The 13,510-nt window shown below is 36.9% G+C and overlaps 1 protein-coding gene and 1 pseudogene across 4 annotated transcripts in view; one reads left to right on the top strand and one right to left on the bottom strand.

Moving 5' to 3' along the window:
- The window catches only part of Dmd (dystrophin), a 2,293,239-nt gene that overhangs the window by 1,147,305 nt on the left and 1,132,424 nt on the right, over window positions 1–13,510 (bottom strand). For all 4 annotated transcript variants that reach the window (XM_029473189.1, XM_021152893.1, XM_029473188.1 and 1 more), the window contains exon 44: window positions 367–514. In XM_029473189.1, coding sequence (XP_029329049.1) covers window positions 367–514 — 148 coding nt within the window. The remainder of the gene's footprint in view (window positions 1–366; window positions 515–13,510) is intronic.
- Window positions 3,438–4,205, top strand: LOC110287014 (annotated as a pseudogene).

The following is a 13,510-nucleotide window of genomic DNA, read 5'->3' as shown; positions in this document are numbered from 1 at the left end:
AGAGAGAGAGAGAGAGAGAGAGAGAGAGAGAGAGAGAGAGAGAGAGAGAGAGATGGGGGGGAGAGACCTAAACCACACTATTCCCTGCTGTAAGATGATTTCCTGCATCCCAGATGCAGTGACACTTCACAATTCATCAGATGAACCAGTAGTGCCCAGGGAGATGCTCTCATCCTTTCACAAAACAGTCATAGCACAGTTTTCAGGCACACTTGTTATGATTTTTATAACATGTTCAATGAGCAACAATAAAGTCAGGAATTATATATTCCATTGATCCTTTTAGTTGAACTTACAGTAGTGAAATATGCAAAATATTGCTGCAAAAATAAAGCCAGCATGGAAAGGGAAATCTCAAAGTCTTACCTTAAGATACCATTTGTATTTAGCATGTTCCCAATTTTCAGGATTTTGTGTCTTTTTGAAAAACTGTTCAACTTCATTCAGCCATTGATTAAATACCTTCATATCATAATGAAAGTGTCGCCATTTTTCAACTGATCTGTCGAAGCGCCTATAATTTGAAAACATGGATGAAATAAGGTAAGTGGTTTATAGGACACATTTTGTGGATACCACCCATTCTTTTTTTTTCTGACAAATGCATTACTTTTGTAGTATCTTACATTTGTAGATTTCATTTTCAACTATCAGATATAATATCTAACGTTATACAGAATGTGTGAAATAAAACAAAATGTATTATTTCCTTTAAAATTAAACATATACATTGATTAAAATGAGTACTAGACAGTTAGGATAATTAGCATCTTCTCCCTTGTGATAATTTTAAAAAGTAATTTTTATATTTTTAAAACATGTTAAAATTTTAAAAATTATTTGAGAACCATATGTTTAACTTTAAAATACATGCAGATCAAAATTAAATTATCTTATCAGTTTTATGAGTTTCAACCTTCCTCCTGATTCAGAACTCCAGTTAAGATACTAAATATCCACCTGCTTGCAGAATTCCCTCCTACAACACTACCTCAGTCCCATGCTGACTCTGACAGGCCTTTGTTCTAACCCAGCTTGTTCCTTCCCACAGCCTCTTGTTCTCTTCTAGTCTACCCCAATTCTTTTGTGTCAGTCATCAATATGTAAATTCAACTTCTATCACTGAGGTTCAGTGACCATAATTCCTAGGACCCAGGAAGACAATTTTCAATGTCCTTTTTGTACTAAATTATACTATCTACTGTCACCCCCTCAGCCCTATAGCAGCCTGCTTGCTGCTGCCACATCACGTCCATTCACTGGAGACAGAAATTAACAATTTAATATGTAACAAAGTAGATTTCAAACCAAAACTAATCAAAAGAAAATGGGAAAGGTTGTTGCATACTCATCAAAGTAAAATTCTACAAAGTTGCCATTTCCATTCATATCATCTATGCTCAACACACAAGGACACTTGTCTCAGAGTTTCTATTATTCCTACACAAAACATAATGACTAAGAAGCAAGTTGGAGAGGAAAGGGTTTATTCAGTTTATACTTCCACATTGCTGTTCATCAACAAAGGAAGTCAGGACTATAATCTATCATCTATAGTCTATAATCTATTTAAATTGTCAGTCATCAAAAGTTTCAAAACAGTCATCAAAAGTTTCCTAACTTAAAAAACAAACAAACAAACTCAGGCCATATGGTCCTCGAACAGAATTTTAACAGATATCTAGTAAAAAGAGTTTACACCAATACTCCTATAATTATTCCAGCAAATAGAAACAGAAGCAATATTGATAAATTAATTTTATGAGGCTACAGTTATCCTGATTAAAAATATACATTAAGGATCAGCAAAAAAGAAAATTACAGAAAAAAATTTCCTTATGAACATAGATGCAAAATAACTCAATAAAATACTTGCAAACCAAATCCAGGAGCACATTAAAAAGATCATTCAACATGATTAAATAAGCTTAAATCCAGGGATGAATGGATTGTTCAACATACACAAATAAGTAAATGTAATTGACCATATTTTTAAAAATGAAAGAAAAATAAAACACATGATGCAGAAAAGACCTTTAATAAAATCTAACAAGACTTTGTGATAAAAGTTCAGGTGAGATTAGGGTTACAAAGATCATGCCTAATTATTAGAAGGAAATTTTAAAGCAAGCCTGTAATCAACATCAATTTAAGTGAATAGAAAATTACTTAAAGAAATTCCACTAAAATCTGGGATATGACAATGTTGCTAACTCTGTCCCTACCTATTCAATATAGAATTTGATATTTTAGAAAGGAGCAGTAAGACAACTGAAGGATATCAAAGAGATATGAAATGGAAAGGAAGATGTCAAAACATTGTTATTTGCAGATGATGTGATAGTATACATAAGTGACCCTAAATATTCCACCAGGAACTCCTACAGTTGATAAACAGCTTTCAGCAAAGTGTCTGTATATAATATAAACTAAAAGAAAAAAAACAATAACCTTCCTATATTCAAATGGCAAACAGTATGAGAAAGAATCAACGGAACAGCGCCATTCATAATCATCTCAAATAATATAATATATCTTGGAGTGACACTAATCAAATAAATGAAAGACCTGTATAGCCTAAAGTCTTTGAAGAACGGAATTGAAGAAGATATCAAAAGATGGGAAGATCTCCCATGCTAATGGATATATAGATTAACTTGATAAAATGGTTATCCTACCAAAACAATCTACAGATCCAGCAAAATACCCATCAAAATCCCAATACAATTCTTTACAGACCTTGAAAGGACAATTCTCAACTTCATATGTCACAGTCAAATAATAATAATAATAATAATAATAATAATAATAATAATAATAAAAACCAGGACAACTAAAACAATTCTGAACAATAAAAGCTCTTCTGAAAGTATCAAAATTCCTGATTTCAATTGTTACTACATGGCTATAGTAATAACAGCCACATGATATTGGTTTAGATAGGAACTTGTTGATCAATGGAACCAAACTGAAGACCCAGATATAAATCCATATGCCTATGGACACTGATTTTTTTTTTAATAAAGGAACCAGAAATAGAAAATAGAAAATAAGAAAGCATTTCAACAAATGGTGCTGGTAAAACTGGGTGTTATTATGTAGAAGAATGCAAATAGATTCATATCTATCACTCTGTATGAAATACAATTTATAGTTGATAGAAGACCCGAACATAAAACCAGACACACTGAACCTGATATAAGAGAAATTAGCCTTGAATGCATGAGCATAGAAGACAACTTCTTGAATAGAACACCAATACCATAGAGACTAAGATCAACAATTAAAAAATGGAACCTTGGCATGTGAAGACAAAGCCCAGTGAGAAGGCAGAAGGTAGAGCAGTAGCCTCTGTTCACAGTCCTGTCCTCTTAGGCAGCAGCTTACTGCCCAGTTTCCTCCATTTTTCCCTTTTCACACAGAAGTCCTGATCATTCATGGTGGCCTTGGAGGTTCTCTTTGTATCAACCATTCTGACCATGAGCTGCCCTCAGGATTTCCTCATCTGTTTCCTGCACTATGAAGTAGTGTCAAAGGCTAATATTTCTTGAGCACCAGTGAGCAGCCAGATCCCAGGAGTAAGTGAGAATGACTGCCAGCCACATAGAAGAGCAATAAAGAACTGTCCTCCAGTATGAATCTAAGGATGGAGCCAGGAAAATTTTTTTGAAAGCTGTCTCTGTGGAGAATGGCATGATCATCAGTGTGCTGGAACATGATACACAGCAGGGGCCAGATTAGATTCTGAACCTAGATGATTATACTAATGCACAAGATCAAAGTAATTTCCACAGGACCTACAAGAACGGTGAGGAGATTCAGTCTTGGATTAGATCTGAAATTATCACACCTACCTGAGAGCATAGGAGACTGCTCTTATAAGCAATGTCCATCTGGATGTCCTACTAGCCACCGCCAGAGAGGTAAACCCACTCAAGAATCCCTCACACCATTCTCATACTAATCAGCAGCCCTTTTGGTGTGGTCCACTGAATCCATTTGCTGTCCTGAGAAGATCCAGACCCCCTATTGGGTGTCAGAGAGTTGGAGTAATTATGGATCCCCTGAGATCTTTTGCTTCCAAATTGGCTTCGTCTTGGTGCTGTACCCCCAGGAACTCAATCTGACCCTTTGAAACCATTGAGACTAGCCCATCTGAACCTAAGACAGACCACCTCCCTGAACTAAGCAAGAATGGCCTGTGAAGGCCTCAATACTGTAACATCTCAGTCTCCCTGTGTTCTTCTGGGCTTGGAACTGAGGATTCTGTTCATATCTTTTCAGGCCTGCTAGAGTTGCATTTCACCCCCTTGTGAGAGCCAAGGTTCCTGCTGAGCAACTCCACCCAGCTGCTTGTAGATCCCAAGGAGAAACCCAATGTCTCTATCAGATCCAGATCCTCCCCATATCCACAGGAGACCTCTGGCAACATAATCTTCTAGAAGATGCAGTCATAGTTACAGAGTTATAAGAACAGAACCCATTTTGTATATTATTTAGAATGAAATGTCAATATAGAATTCATGTTGCTTGTTAAAAAATTGGAACCTCATGAAACTGAAAGAAGCTGTAAGGCAAAATATATGGTCAATAGGACAAAAAAAGCAGCCTGCAGATTGGAAAAGGAAAAGGTCCTACATATGATAGAGGACTAATATTCAAAATATATAAAAAATCCAAGAACCTACATATCAACAAACCAAATAATCTTATTTAAAAATGAGGTCAGGATCTAAGTAGAGAATGCCCAACAGAGGACTCTCAAATGGCTGAAAAACACTTAACAAAAAATTGAACATCCTTAATTCTCTATAAAATGCAAATCAAAACTACTTTGAGATTCCATGTAACACCTGTCATAATGGCTAAGACCAATGACACAATTAATAGCTCACATTGTCAAGGATTTGATGCAAGGGTAATCTTCTGTTGCTGTTCAGAGTGGCAATTTGTACAGCCACTATAAAGACTTATGTTAGTTCCTTAGAAAAATGGAAGTTGGTCTATGTCAAGACCCAGCTATACTACTTTTGGGTATATACCCAAAGGCAGCTCCATCCTATTACAAAGACATTTGGTCAATTATATTCATTGTGGCTTTGTTCATAATAGCCAGAAACTGGAAATCATTAGGTATTTCTCCAATGAAGAATTGGTAAGGAAGTGTGGAATATTTACACAATGGAGTATGCTTTATCTTTTAAAAAAGGTCACCATGAATTTTGCAGGAAAATTGATGCTACTAAAAAAATAATCCTAAGTGAGGGAATGCAGGCAGAGAAAAAAAAACAGGGTATGCATTCAATTACAAGTGGATATTTACTGTTAATTAAGTTATAATCTGGATATGACCCACAGATCCTGGGAGTCTTTGAGACAAGATCCTCTTTGAGACAAGAAGGTATTCTTCAAGCTATGAAAGAGAAACATTTTTTAACTTGAGGCCCATGTCACAAGAGCAAGCTCATGGCCTGCACTGCCTGGATGGACAGGAACTGGAGAATAGATATCACAGAGATCTAGAGCAGAAGCAAACAAGACTGCCATTACCCCAAGTCAATGAAAATCATTATTAATGATATTCTTCTCTATTCATAGGTCTCTGCCTTGCCTAGTCCAGTCATCATCAGAAAGGCTTCCCTTGGCAACTTATGGCAGCAGGTACAGAGACCCTGAACCATACATTATGCACAGAGAAAGGCTAACTTGCACTTTTCAATCACATTGCTCTCCTGGAAGTTCAAGGAATAATACAGAAGAGGGAGTGGAGAGACTGTAGAAGTCAGACAGGATGTAGTACACTGGGAAAACATTCAAGGGCCCATTGAATCACCTAGCAAGGCTCATATGGGCTAACAGAAACTAAAGTGGCATGTTCATGGCTCTACACCATGTCTTCTGTATATATGTTATGTCTGTTGGCATGGTGTTTTTGTGTGAATCCTAAAAGTGGGAGCAAGTGTGCCTATGACAGTTTTGCCTGTTCATGGGACTCTTTACCTCCTATTGGGTTGCCTTGTATATCCTTGATACAAGGGCTTGGGCTTTGCCTTATTTTATCCTGTTTTGTTTTGGTTGATTGTTTTCTCTTGTAGGCCTATACCTTTTTGAAGGGAAATAGAGGGGAATTTGGATCTGGAGGAAAGGAGAATAAGGAAAGTAGTGGAGGAAGTTTAATCTATAGTTGGGATATATTGAATAAAAGAAGAATCTATTTTTCAACTAAAAAAAAAGAAGAAGATGAAGATGAAGCATCCAGAACACCAAATAAAGGGTACCAGAAAAGAAATTCCCCAAGATACAAAATAATCAGAACACTAAACAAGGAGAACAAAGGAAGGATATTAAAGCTTGTAAGGAAAAAGAACAAATCAGACATATAGGCAGACACATTAGAATAAGAGCATACTTCTGAAAGTAGTTGCTAAAACACAGAAAGGTCTGGGTGTATGTTTTACAAGCTTGAGAGACCACAGATGCTAGCCCAGAGAACTGTAGCCAGCAAAAGTATCAATCACAACAGAAAGAAGCAGAAAACTATTTTAATATAAAATTAGATGTTGGCAGGGTCTATCCACCAATCCAACTCTACAGAAGGCACTTGAAAATGCCTTTGACAAAATCCAACATTATTTCATGATAAAAGTCTTGAAGAGATTGGAGCTACAAAGGATATAATGCTAAATATAACAAAGACAACTTACAGCAAGCCCACAGGCCACATAAAACAAACAAACAAACAAACAAACAAACAAACAAAAAAACAAGAGCAAAGAGGAACTCAAAGCACACTAAAGTCAGGCACATGACTAAGGTCATTTTATCTATATACCTATTAATTATATTATCAGAAATCTTATGTAGGACAATGGAGGGTATCAAGTGGGTACACAAATGAGAAGGGAAGAATTCAATTACCTTTATTTGCAGATGATAGGATTATATGAATATGTGATGCTAAAACTCTCACAAGGCACTCCTGTGAAATTCCTGCCAAATATTTTCAGCAAAGTAGATGGATACAAAATTATCTCACAAAAATCTCTAGCCCTTCTATATACAAATGACATATGAACTGAAAACAAATCAAGGAAATATCACCTTTCAGAACAGCCTCAAATAATATAAATTCTCTTGTGGTAACTCCAACCAAGCAATTGAAACAATTGCTGATAAAAAATTCTTGTCATTGAAGGAAATTTTTAAAAAAGATATCAGAAGATGAAAGATGCCCCATGCTCATGGATCATGGACTAAAAATGTACATCCTACTAAAGTACTCTCTGAATTCAATACAATCAATGCCAAAATTCTAACACAATTCTTCACAGAAATTGAAAGGATACTTTTCAGCTTCATATGGAAACAAGCAAAACTCAGACTAGATCAAACTATCCTGAATAGCAAAAGAACTGCTGTGTGTATAACCAACCCTGATTTCAAATTGTACTACAGAACTATAGAAATAAAAACAGCAGAGTATTGCCATAAAAACAGATATATTGACCAATAGAATCAAATTGAAAACTCAAACATAAGTCCATCCCCTTACAGACACAGGAGTTTTCTTTAAACAAATAACCCAGAAATACACATTGGAGAAAAGAAAACATTTTCTACAAATAGGGCTAGTCAAACTAGATTGTTGCATGTAGATGAATAAAAACAAAATTCATATTTATCATCGTGCACAAAACTCAACTTCAAATGGATCAAACACCTCAACAAAAGGCCAATGAACTTAAATCTAGAGGAGACAGATGGAAATAATAGTTTTGAATTCACTGACACAAGAAAAGAATTCCTTAACAGTACATTGATAGCACAGATTCAAAGATCAAAAAATTTAATCAAATGAAATAAAAAAGCATCAGTACATCAAAGGACACCATTATTTGAGCAAATCAGCAGGCTACAGAATAGGAAAAGACCAATTACACATCTAAAAGAGGGTTAATATTTAAAATAATTTTAAAAGAACTAAAAAAAAATTGGATATAAAAGTAACAAATAGCTCAATTAAAAATGAGCTGGAACTAAACAATTTTCAAAAGCTAAACACAAAAGGCTTATAAACAAATGTTCAACATCCTCAGTCATCAAGGAAATGGGAAAAAAACACACAATATTAGAGTATCACAGAAATGGAAATCAAATTTATCTTTTTTTTTCATTTTTTTTAATTAGGTATTTTCCTCATTTACATTTCCAATGCTATCCCCAAAGTTCCCCATACCCACCCACCCCAACTCCCCTACCCACCCGCTCCCCCTTTTTGGCCCTGGCATTCCCCTGTACTGGGGTATATAAAGTTTGCAAGTCCAATGGGGCTCTCTTTCCAGTGATGGCCTACTAGGCCATCTTTTGATACATATGCAGCTAGAGACAAAGAGCTCCGTGGTACTGGTTAGTTCATATTGTTGTTCAACCTATAAGGTTGCAGTTCCCTTTAGTTCCTTGGGTGCTTTCTCTAGCTCCTCCATTGGGGGCCCTGTGATCCACTCAATAGCTGACTGTGAGCATCCACTTCTGTGTTTGCTAGGCCCCGGCATAGTCTCACAAGAGACAGCTATATCTGGGTCCTTTCAGCAAAATCTTGCTAGTGTATGCAATGGTGTCAGCATTTGGAAGCGGATCATGGGATGGATCCCTGGATATGGCAATCACTAGATGGTCCATCCTTTTGTCACAGCTCCAGATTTTGTCTCTGTAACTCCTTCCATGGGTGTTTTATTCCCAATTCTAAGAAGGGGCAAAGTGTCCACACTTTGGTCTTCGTTCTTCTTGGGTTTCATGCGTTTAGCAAATTGTATCTTTTTTCTTGGGTATCCTAACTTTCTGGACTAATATCCACTTATCAGTGAGTACATATTGTGTGAGTTCCTTTGTGATTGGGTTACCTCACTCAGGATGATGCCCTCCAGGTCCATCCATTTGCCTAGGAATTTCATAAATTCATTCTTTATAATAGCTGAGTAGTACTCCATTGTGTAAATGCACCACATTTTCTGTATCCATTCCTCTGTTGAGGGGCATCTGGGTTCTTTCCAGCTTCTGACTATTATAAATAAGGCGGCTATGAACATAGTGGAGCATGTTTCCTTCTTACCGGTTGGGACATCTTCTGTATATATGACCAAGAGAGGTGTTGCTGGATCCACCTGTAGTACTATGTCCAATTTTCTGAGGAACCGCCAGACTGATTTCTAGAGTGGTTGTACAAGCTTGCAATCCCACCAACAATGGAGAAGTGTTCCTCTTTCTCCACATCCTCGCCAGCATCTGCTGTCACCTGAATTTTTGATCTTAGCCATTCTGACTGGTGTGAGGTGGAATCTCAGGGTTGTTTTGATTTGCATTTCCCTGATGATTAAGGATGTTGAACATTGTTTCAGGTGCTTCTCTGCCATTGGTATTTCTCAGTTGAGAATTCTTTGTTTAGCTCTGTACCCATTTTTTTAATGGGTTATTTGATTTTCTGGAGTCCAGCTTCTTGAGTTCTTTGTATATATTGGATATTGGTCCCCTATTGGATTTACGATTGATAAAGATCCTTTCCAAAACTGTTGGTGGCCTTTTTGTCTTATTGACAGTGTCTTTTGCCTTACAGAGCTTTGCAGTTTTTTTTTATTTTATTTTTTCATTAGGTATTCATTTCATTTACATTTCCAATGCTATCGCAAAAGTCCCCCACCAGCTCCTCCACCCACTCCCCCACCTACCCACTCCCACTTCTTGGCCCTGGCGTTCCCCTGTACTGAGGCAGATAAAGTTTGCATGACCGATGGGCCTCTCTTTCCACTGATGGCCGACTAGGCCATCATCTGATACATATGCAGCTAGACACATGAGCTCTGGGGGGTACTGGGTAATGCATACTGTTGTTCCACCTGTAGGGTTGCAGATCCCTTTAGCTCCTTGGTTACTTTCTCTAGCTCCTCCATTGGGGGCCCTGTGATCCATCCAATAGCTGACTGTGGGCATCCTGAGGTCCCATTTGTCGATTCTTGATCTTACAGCACAAGCCATTGCTGTTCTGTTCAGGAATTTTGCCCCTGTTTCCATATCTTGGAGGCTTTCCCCCACTTTCTCCTCTATAAGTTTTAGTGTCTCTGGTTTTATGTGGACTTCCTTGATCCACTTTAGACTTGGCCTTTGTATAAGTAGATAAGAATGGATCAATTTGCATTCTTCTACATGATAACTGCCAGTTGAGCCAGCACCATTTGTTGAAAATGCTGTCTTTTTTCCACTGGATGGTTTTAGCTCCTTTGTCAAAGTTCAAGTGGCCATAGGTGTTTGGGTTCATTTCTGTGTCTTCGATTTTATTCCATTGATCTGTCTGTCATTGTACCAGTACCCTGCAGTTTTTATCACAGTTGCCAGAGGATCTAGCAATACCTCTCCTGGGCATATACCCAGATGATGTTCCAAATTGTAATAAGGACATATGCTCTACTATGTTCATAGCAGCATTATTTATAGTAGCCAGAAGCTGGAAAGAACCCAGATGTCCCTCAACAGAGGAATGGATACAGAAAATGTGGTACATTTACACAGTGGGTAGCTGTCTCTTGTGAGGCTATGCTGGGGCCTAGCAAACACAAAATTGGATGTTCACAGTCAGCTATTGGATGGAACACAGGGCCCCAATGGAGGAGCTAGACAAAGTACCCAAGGAGTTGAAGGGGTCTGCAACCCTACAGGAGGGACAACAATATGAAATAACCAATACCCTGAGAGCTCGTGTCTCTAGCTGTATATGTAGCAAAAGACGGCTTAGTTGGCCATCATTGGGAGGAGAGGCCCTTGGTCTTGAGAAGACTATATTTCCCAGTACAGGGGAATGCCAGGTCCAGGAATTGGGAGTGGGTGGGTTGGGGAGCAGGGCAGGGGGAGGTTATATTGGCTTTCAGGATGGCATTTGAAATATAAATGAAGAATATATCTAACAAAAAATGAAAGTGAGATTGAAGAGCATACACAGGCTGGTCTTAGGCCCTCAGCACATATGTAGCAGAGAACTTTCTTTTCTGGCCTCAGTGGGAGAGGATTTTAACTAATCCTGTATACACTTGATGCCCCAGTGAATGGGGATGAGGGGGTGTCACTCAGAAGCAAATGGAAGGGAGTGTGTGGGGAAGAACTCTGTGAGGTGGGACTGGGAGGAGCAACATTTGGTATGTAAATAAATAAAACAATTAATAATAATAATCTTACACTATAAAAAGAATTAATTGTATTAAAGAGTAACACAAATAAAATACACAGTTGAGTAACAAAATGATGATGGGGATGTTTTGCAAGTTTACAAGTAATATAGAATTGAAGTGTAATTAGTCATATACAAAAGTGGTCTCATAACAAACTTCAAGAGCTTGTGTCCTTTAACCCTGTCTCGAAAAGCAAAAAAAAAAAAAAAAAAAAGAAAGAATTATTAAAAATTATGTCTTATAAACACCTGTGTTTCTTGAAATCAAATGCTGCTGTTGAATAAGAGTTTTAAATATAGAAGTATAACTTAGCACAGTTTCATATTGGTGAGACTAGGGTTAATTTTTAATTAAAATTTTCTTTTCTTATGGTGTGTTTGTATGTGTGTGTGTGCATTTGTGACTGTGTGCCTGTGTGTCTGTGTTTGTGTATCCAGGTGTCTGTCTGTGTCTCTATGGGTCTGTGTGTGTCTGTGCAAATATTTGTCATGTATTGGTGGGTATTCATGTGGGCCAGATTAGGGTATTGGGATCCCTTGGAGCTGGTGTTAGAGCTAGCTTTGTGTAGGCATATCTGAGTTCTAAGAGTGGAACTTGGCTTATCCAGAGAAGCAGTCAGTATTCTTAATAAAGGAGCTGTCACTCCAGCTCCTAGGTTGATTCACTTTTCATTATCTATTTTTCAATATGGTTTAGATTTCATTTCTACATTTCATGAGTCAGAACAATGAAATTATTTTAAGATAATTTGAGTGGCAACCTCACTTGTAGATTATTGACTCTTCTCCAACTATCATAGTCTGAGAAGTGTAGCGTAGTATACCAGTGCATGGTTAACACTTGGTCACAAGAGATTGATCCAACTTTGTAGAAGTCAGTCGTCCTCTTCTTATTTTGCATTTATTACCACCCAGTCATCCGAATTATTCCTTTAACACCATTGGCTACTACAAGATAGCTTATGTTAAGCATTTATCTTGTAATAACTAGGCTACTGCAGAACCCAGGGGTTTCCAATCACAGATTCACCCACTGTCACTTATCATACTGGCATTTTTATTCTCCATCAGTTTCTTCAATATCTCTTCCCAAGCTCACTCCTAAGTCCATTTCATAGGCTAACTTTCTATATTCATTCAAGGCAAAGAAAATCTGTAAGGACCATACACTTGGTTTCCAAATAACTAGCATCTAATGACAGAGAAAGTTCAAAGAGAAGGAAGACAAGATAAGTGTCTTGTGTATTCATAGTCTGTTCAATATCCAAGGAGTAAAACAAGATGGACTACGGTGGCACATAGGATTGCCTGAAGTTTCCATGTTCCTTCTAAATACTCCAGCATTGGGGACTGGGTGTGGATTGTCTTATTTTTGTTTCTATGTTTTCTACAACCCTTCTAAACCAAAGCTTTGCAGTTTAAACAATTTTATGTAAATAAATAAGAAACAGTTTGATAAACATATAAAGTTTTTCATATAGTAGGAAACTGCTTAAATATTGAAAACTGTGAAGTTGATTTACCTTTATGTTAAAATTCTTGTCCAAATGAACAACTCTATCCAAGAAAAATATCAAAGAATAAAAGCATATGTTGACATTTAATGTGAGTAATAATACTTTAAGCTCCATTTCAAATATCACATAAAGTTTTAATATAAATTCTTTAGCATTAATATGCATTACTAGCAGCCTCTATTTATTCTTGAATTTATCATATGAAATTATAATTTTCATCGTGATTACTTTATATTATATTCTCCCATCAAAAAATATAGTGTGTGTGTGTGTGTGTGTGAGAGAGAGAGAGAGAGAGAGAGAGAGAGCGAGAGAGAGAGAGAGAGAGAGAGAGAGAGAGAGAGAGAGTTTTAGGGCTTTTGCGATATTACATTTATAAAACTAGGCTGCAGTTTGTTACTGTGCTTCCTAAAGTCTTCTCACTCCATTAACTGAATAGCCCATGAGAGAGCAAAATGGCAGCAGCAAGCAGACACATATAAGGAGACATTAAAATAAAATTCTGGGAAATGAGTGTTTAACTTTCTATGTTATATCAAAGGATGAAAAAATGTCCAATATCTTTCACTAGCAATAGGAGGCAATGTAGGCCAAACTACATTAAACAACAACAATAACAACAACAACAACTACTACTACTACAAAAATGGTAGTGTAAACCTAAGTATAATAAAGCAAGTGAATTCAAATTTTTGCAAATATTGAAATTCTCATTAAATATGCAAGTACTATTTAAAATTACAGTGTTTTTTTCATTTATGTGCAGCATAACTGATTTCTT

This window comes from Mus caroli, chromosome X, assembly GCF_900094665.2.
Source record: "Mus caroli chromosome X, CAROLI_EIJ_v1.1, whole genome shotgun sequence".
NCBI lineage: Eukaryota > Metazoa > Chordata > Mammalia > Rodentia > Muridae > Mus > Mus caroli.
This window is presented reverse-complemented; position numbering and strand designations above follow the sequence as displayed.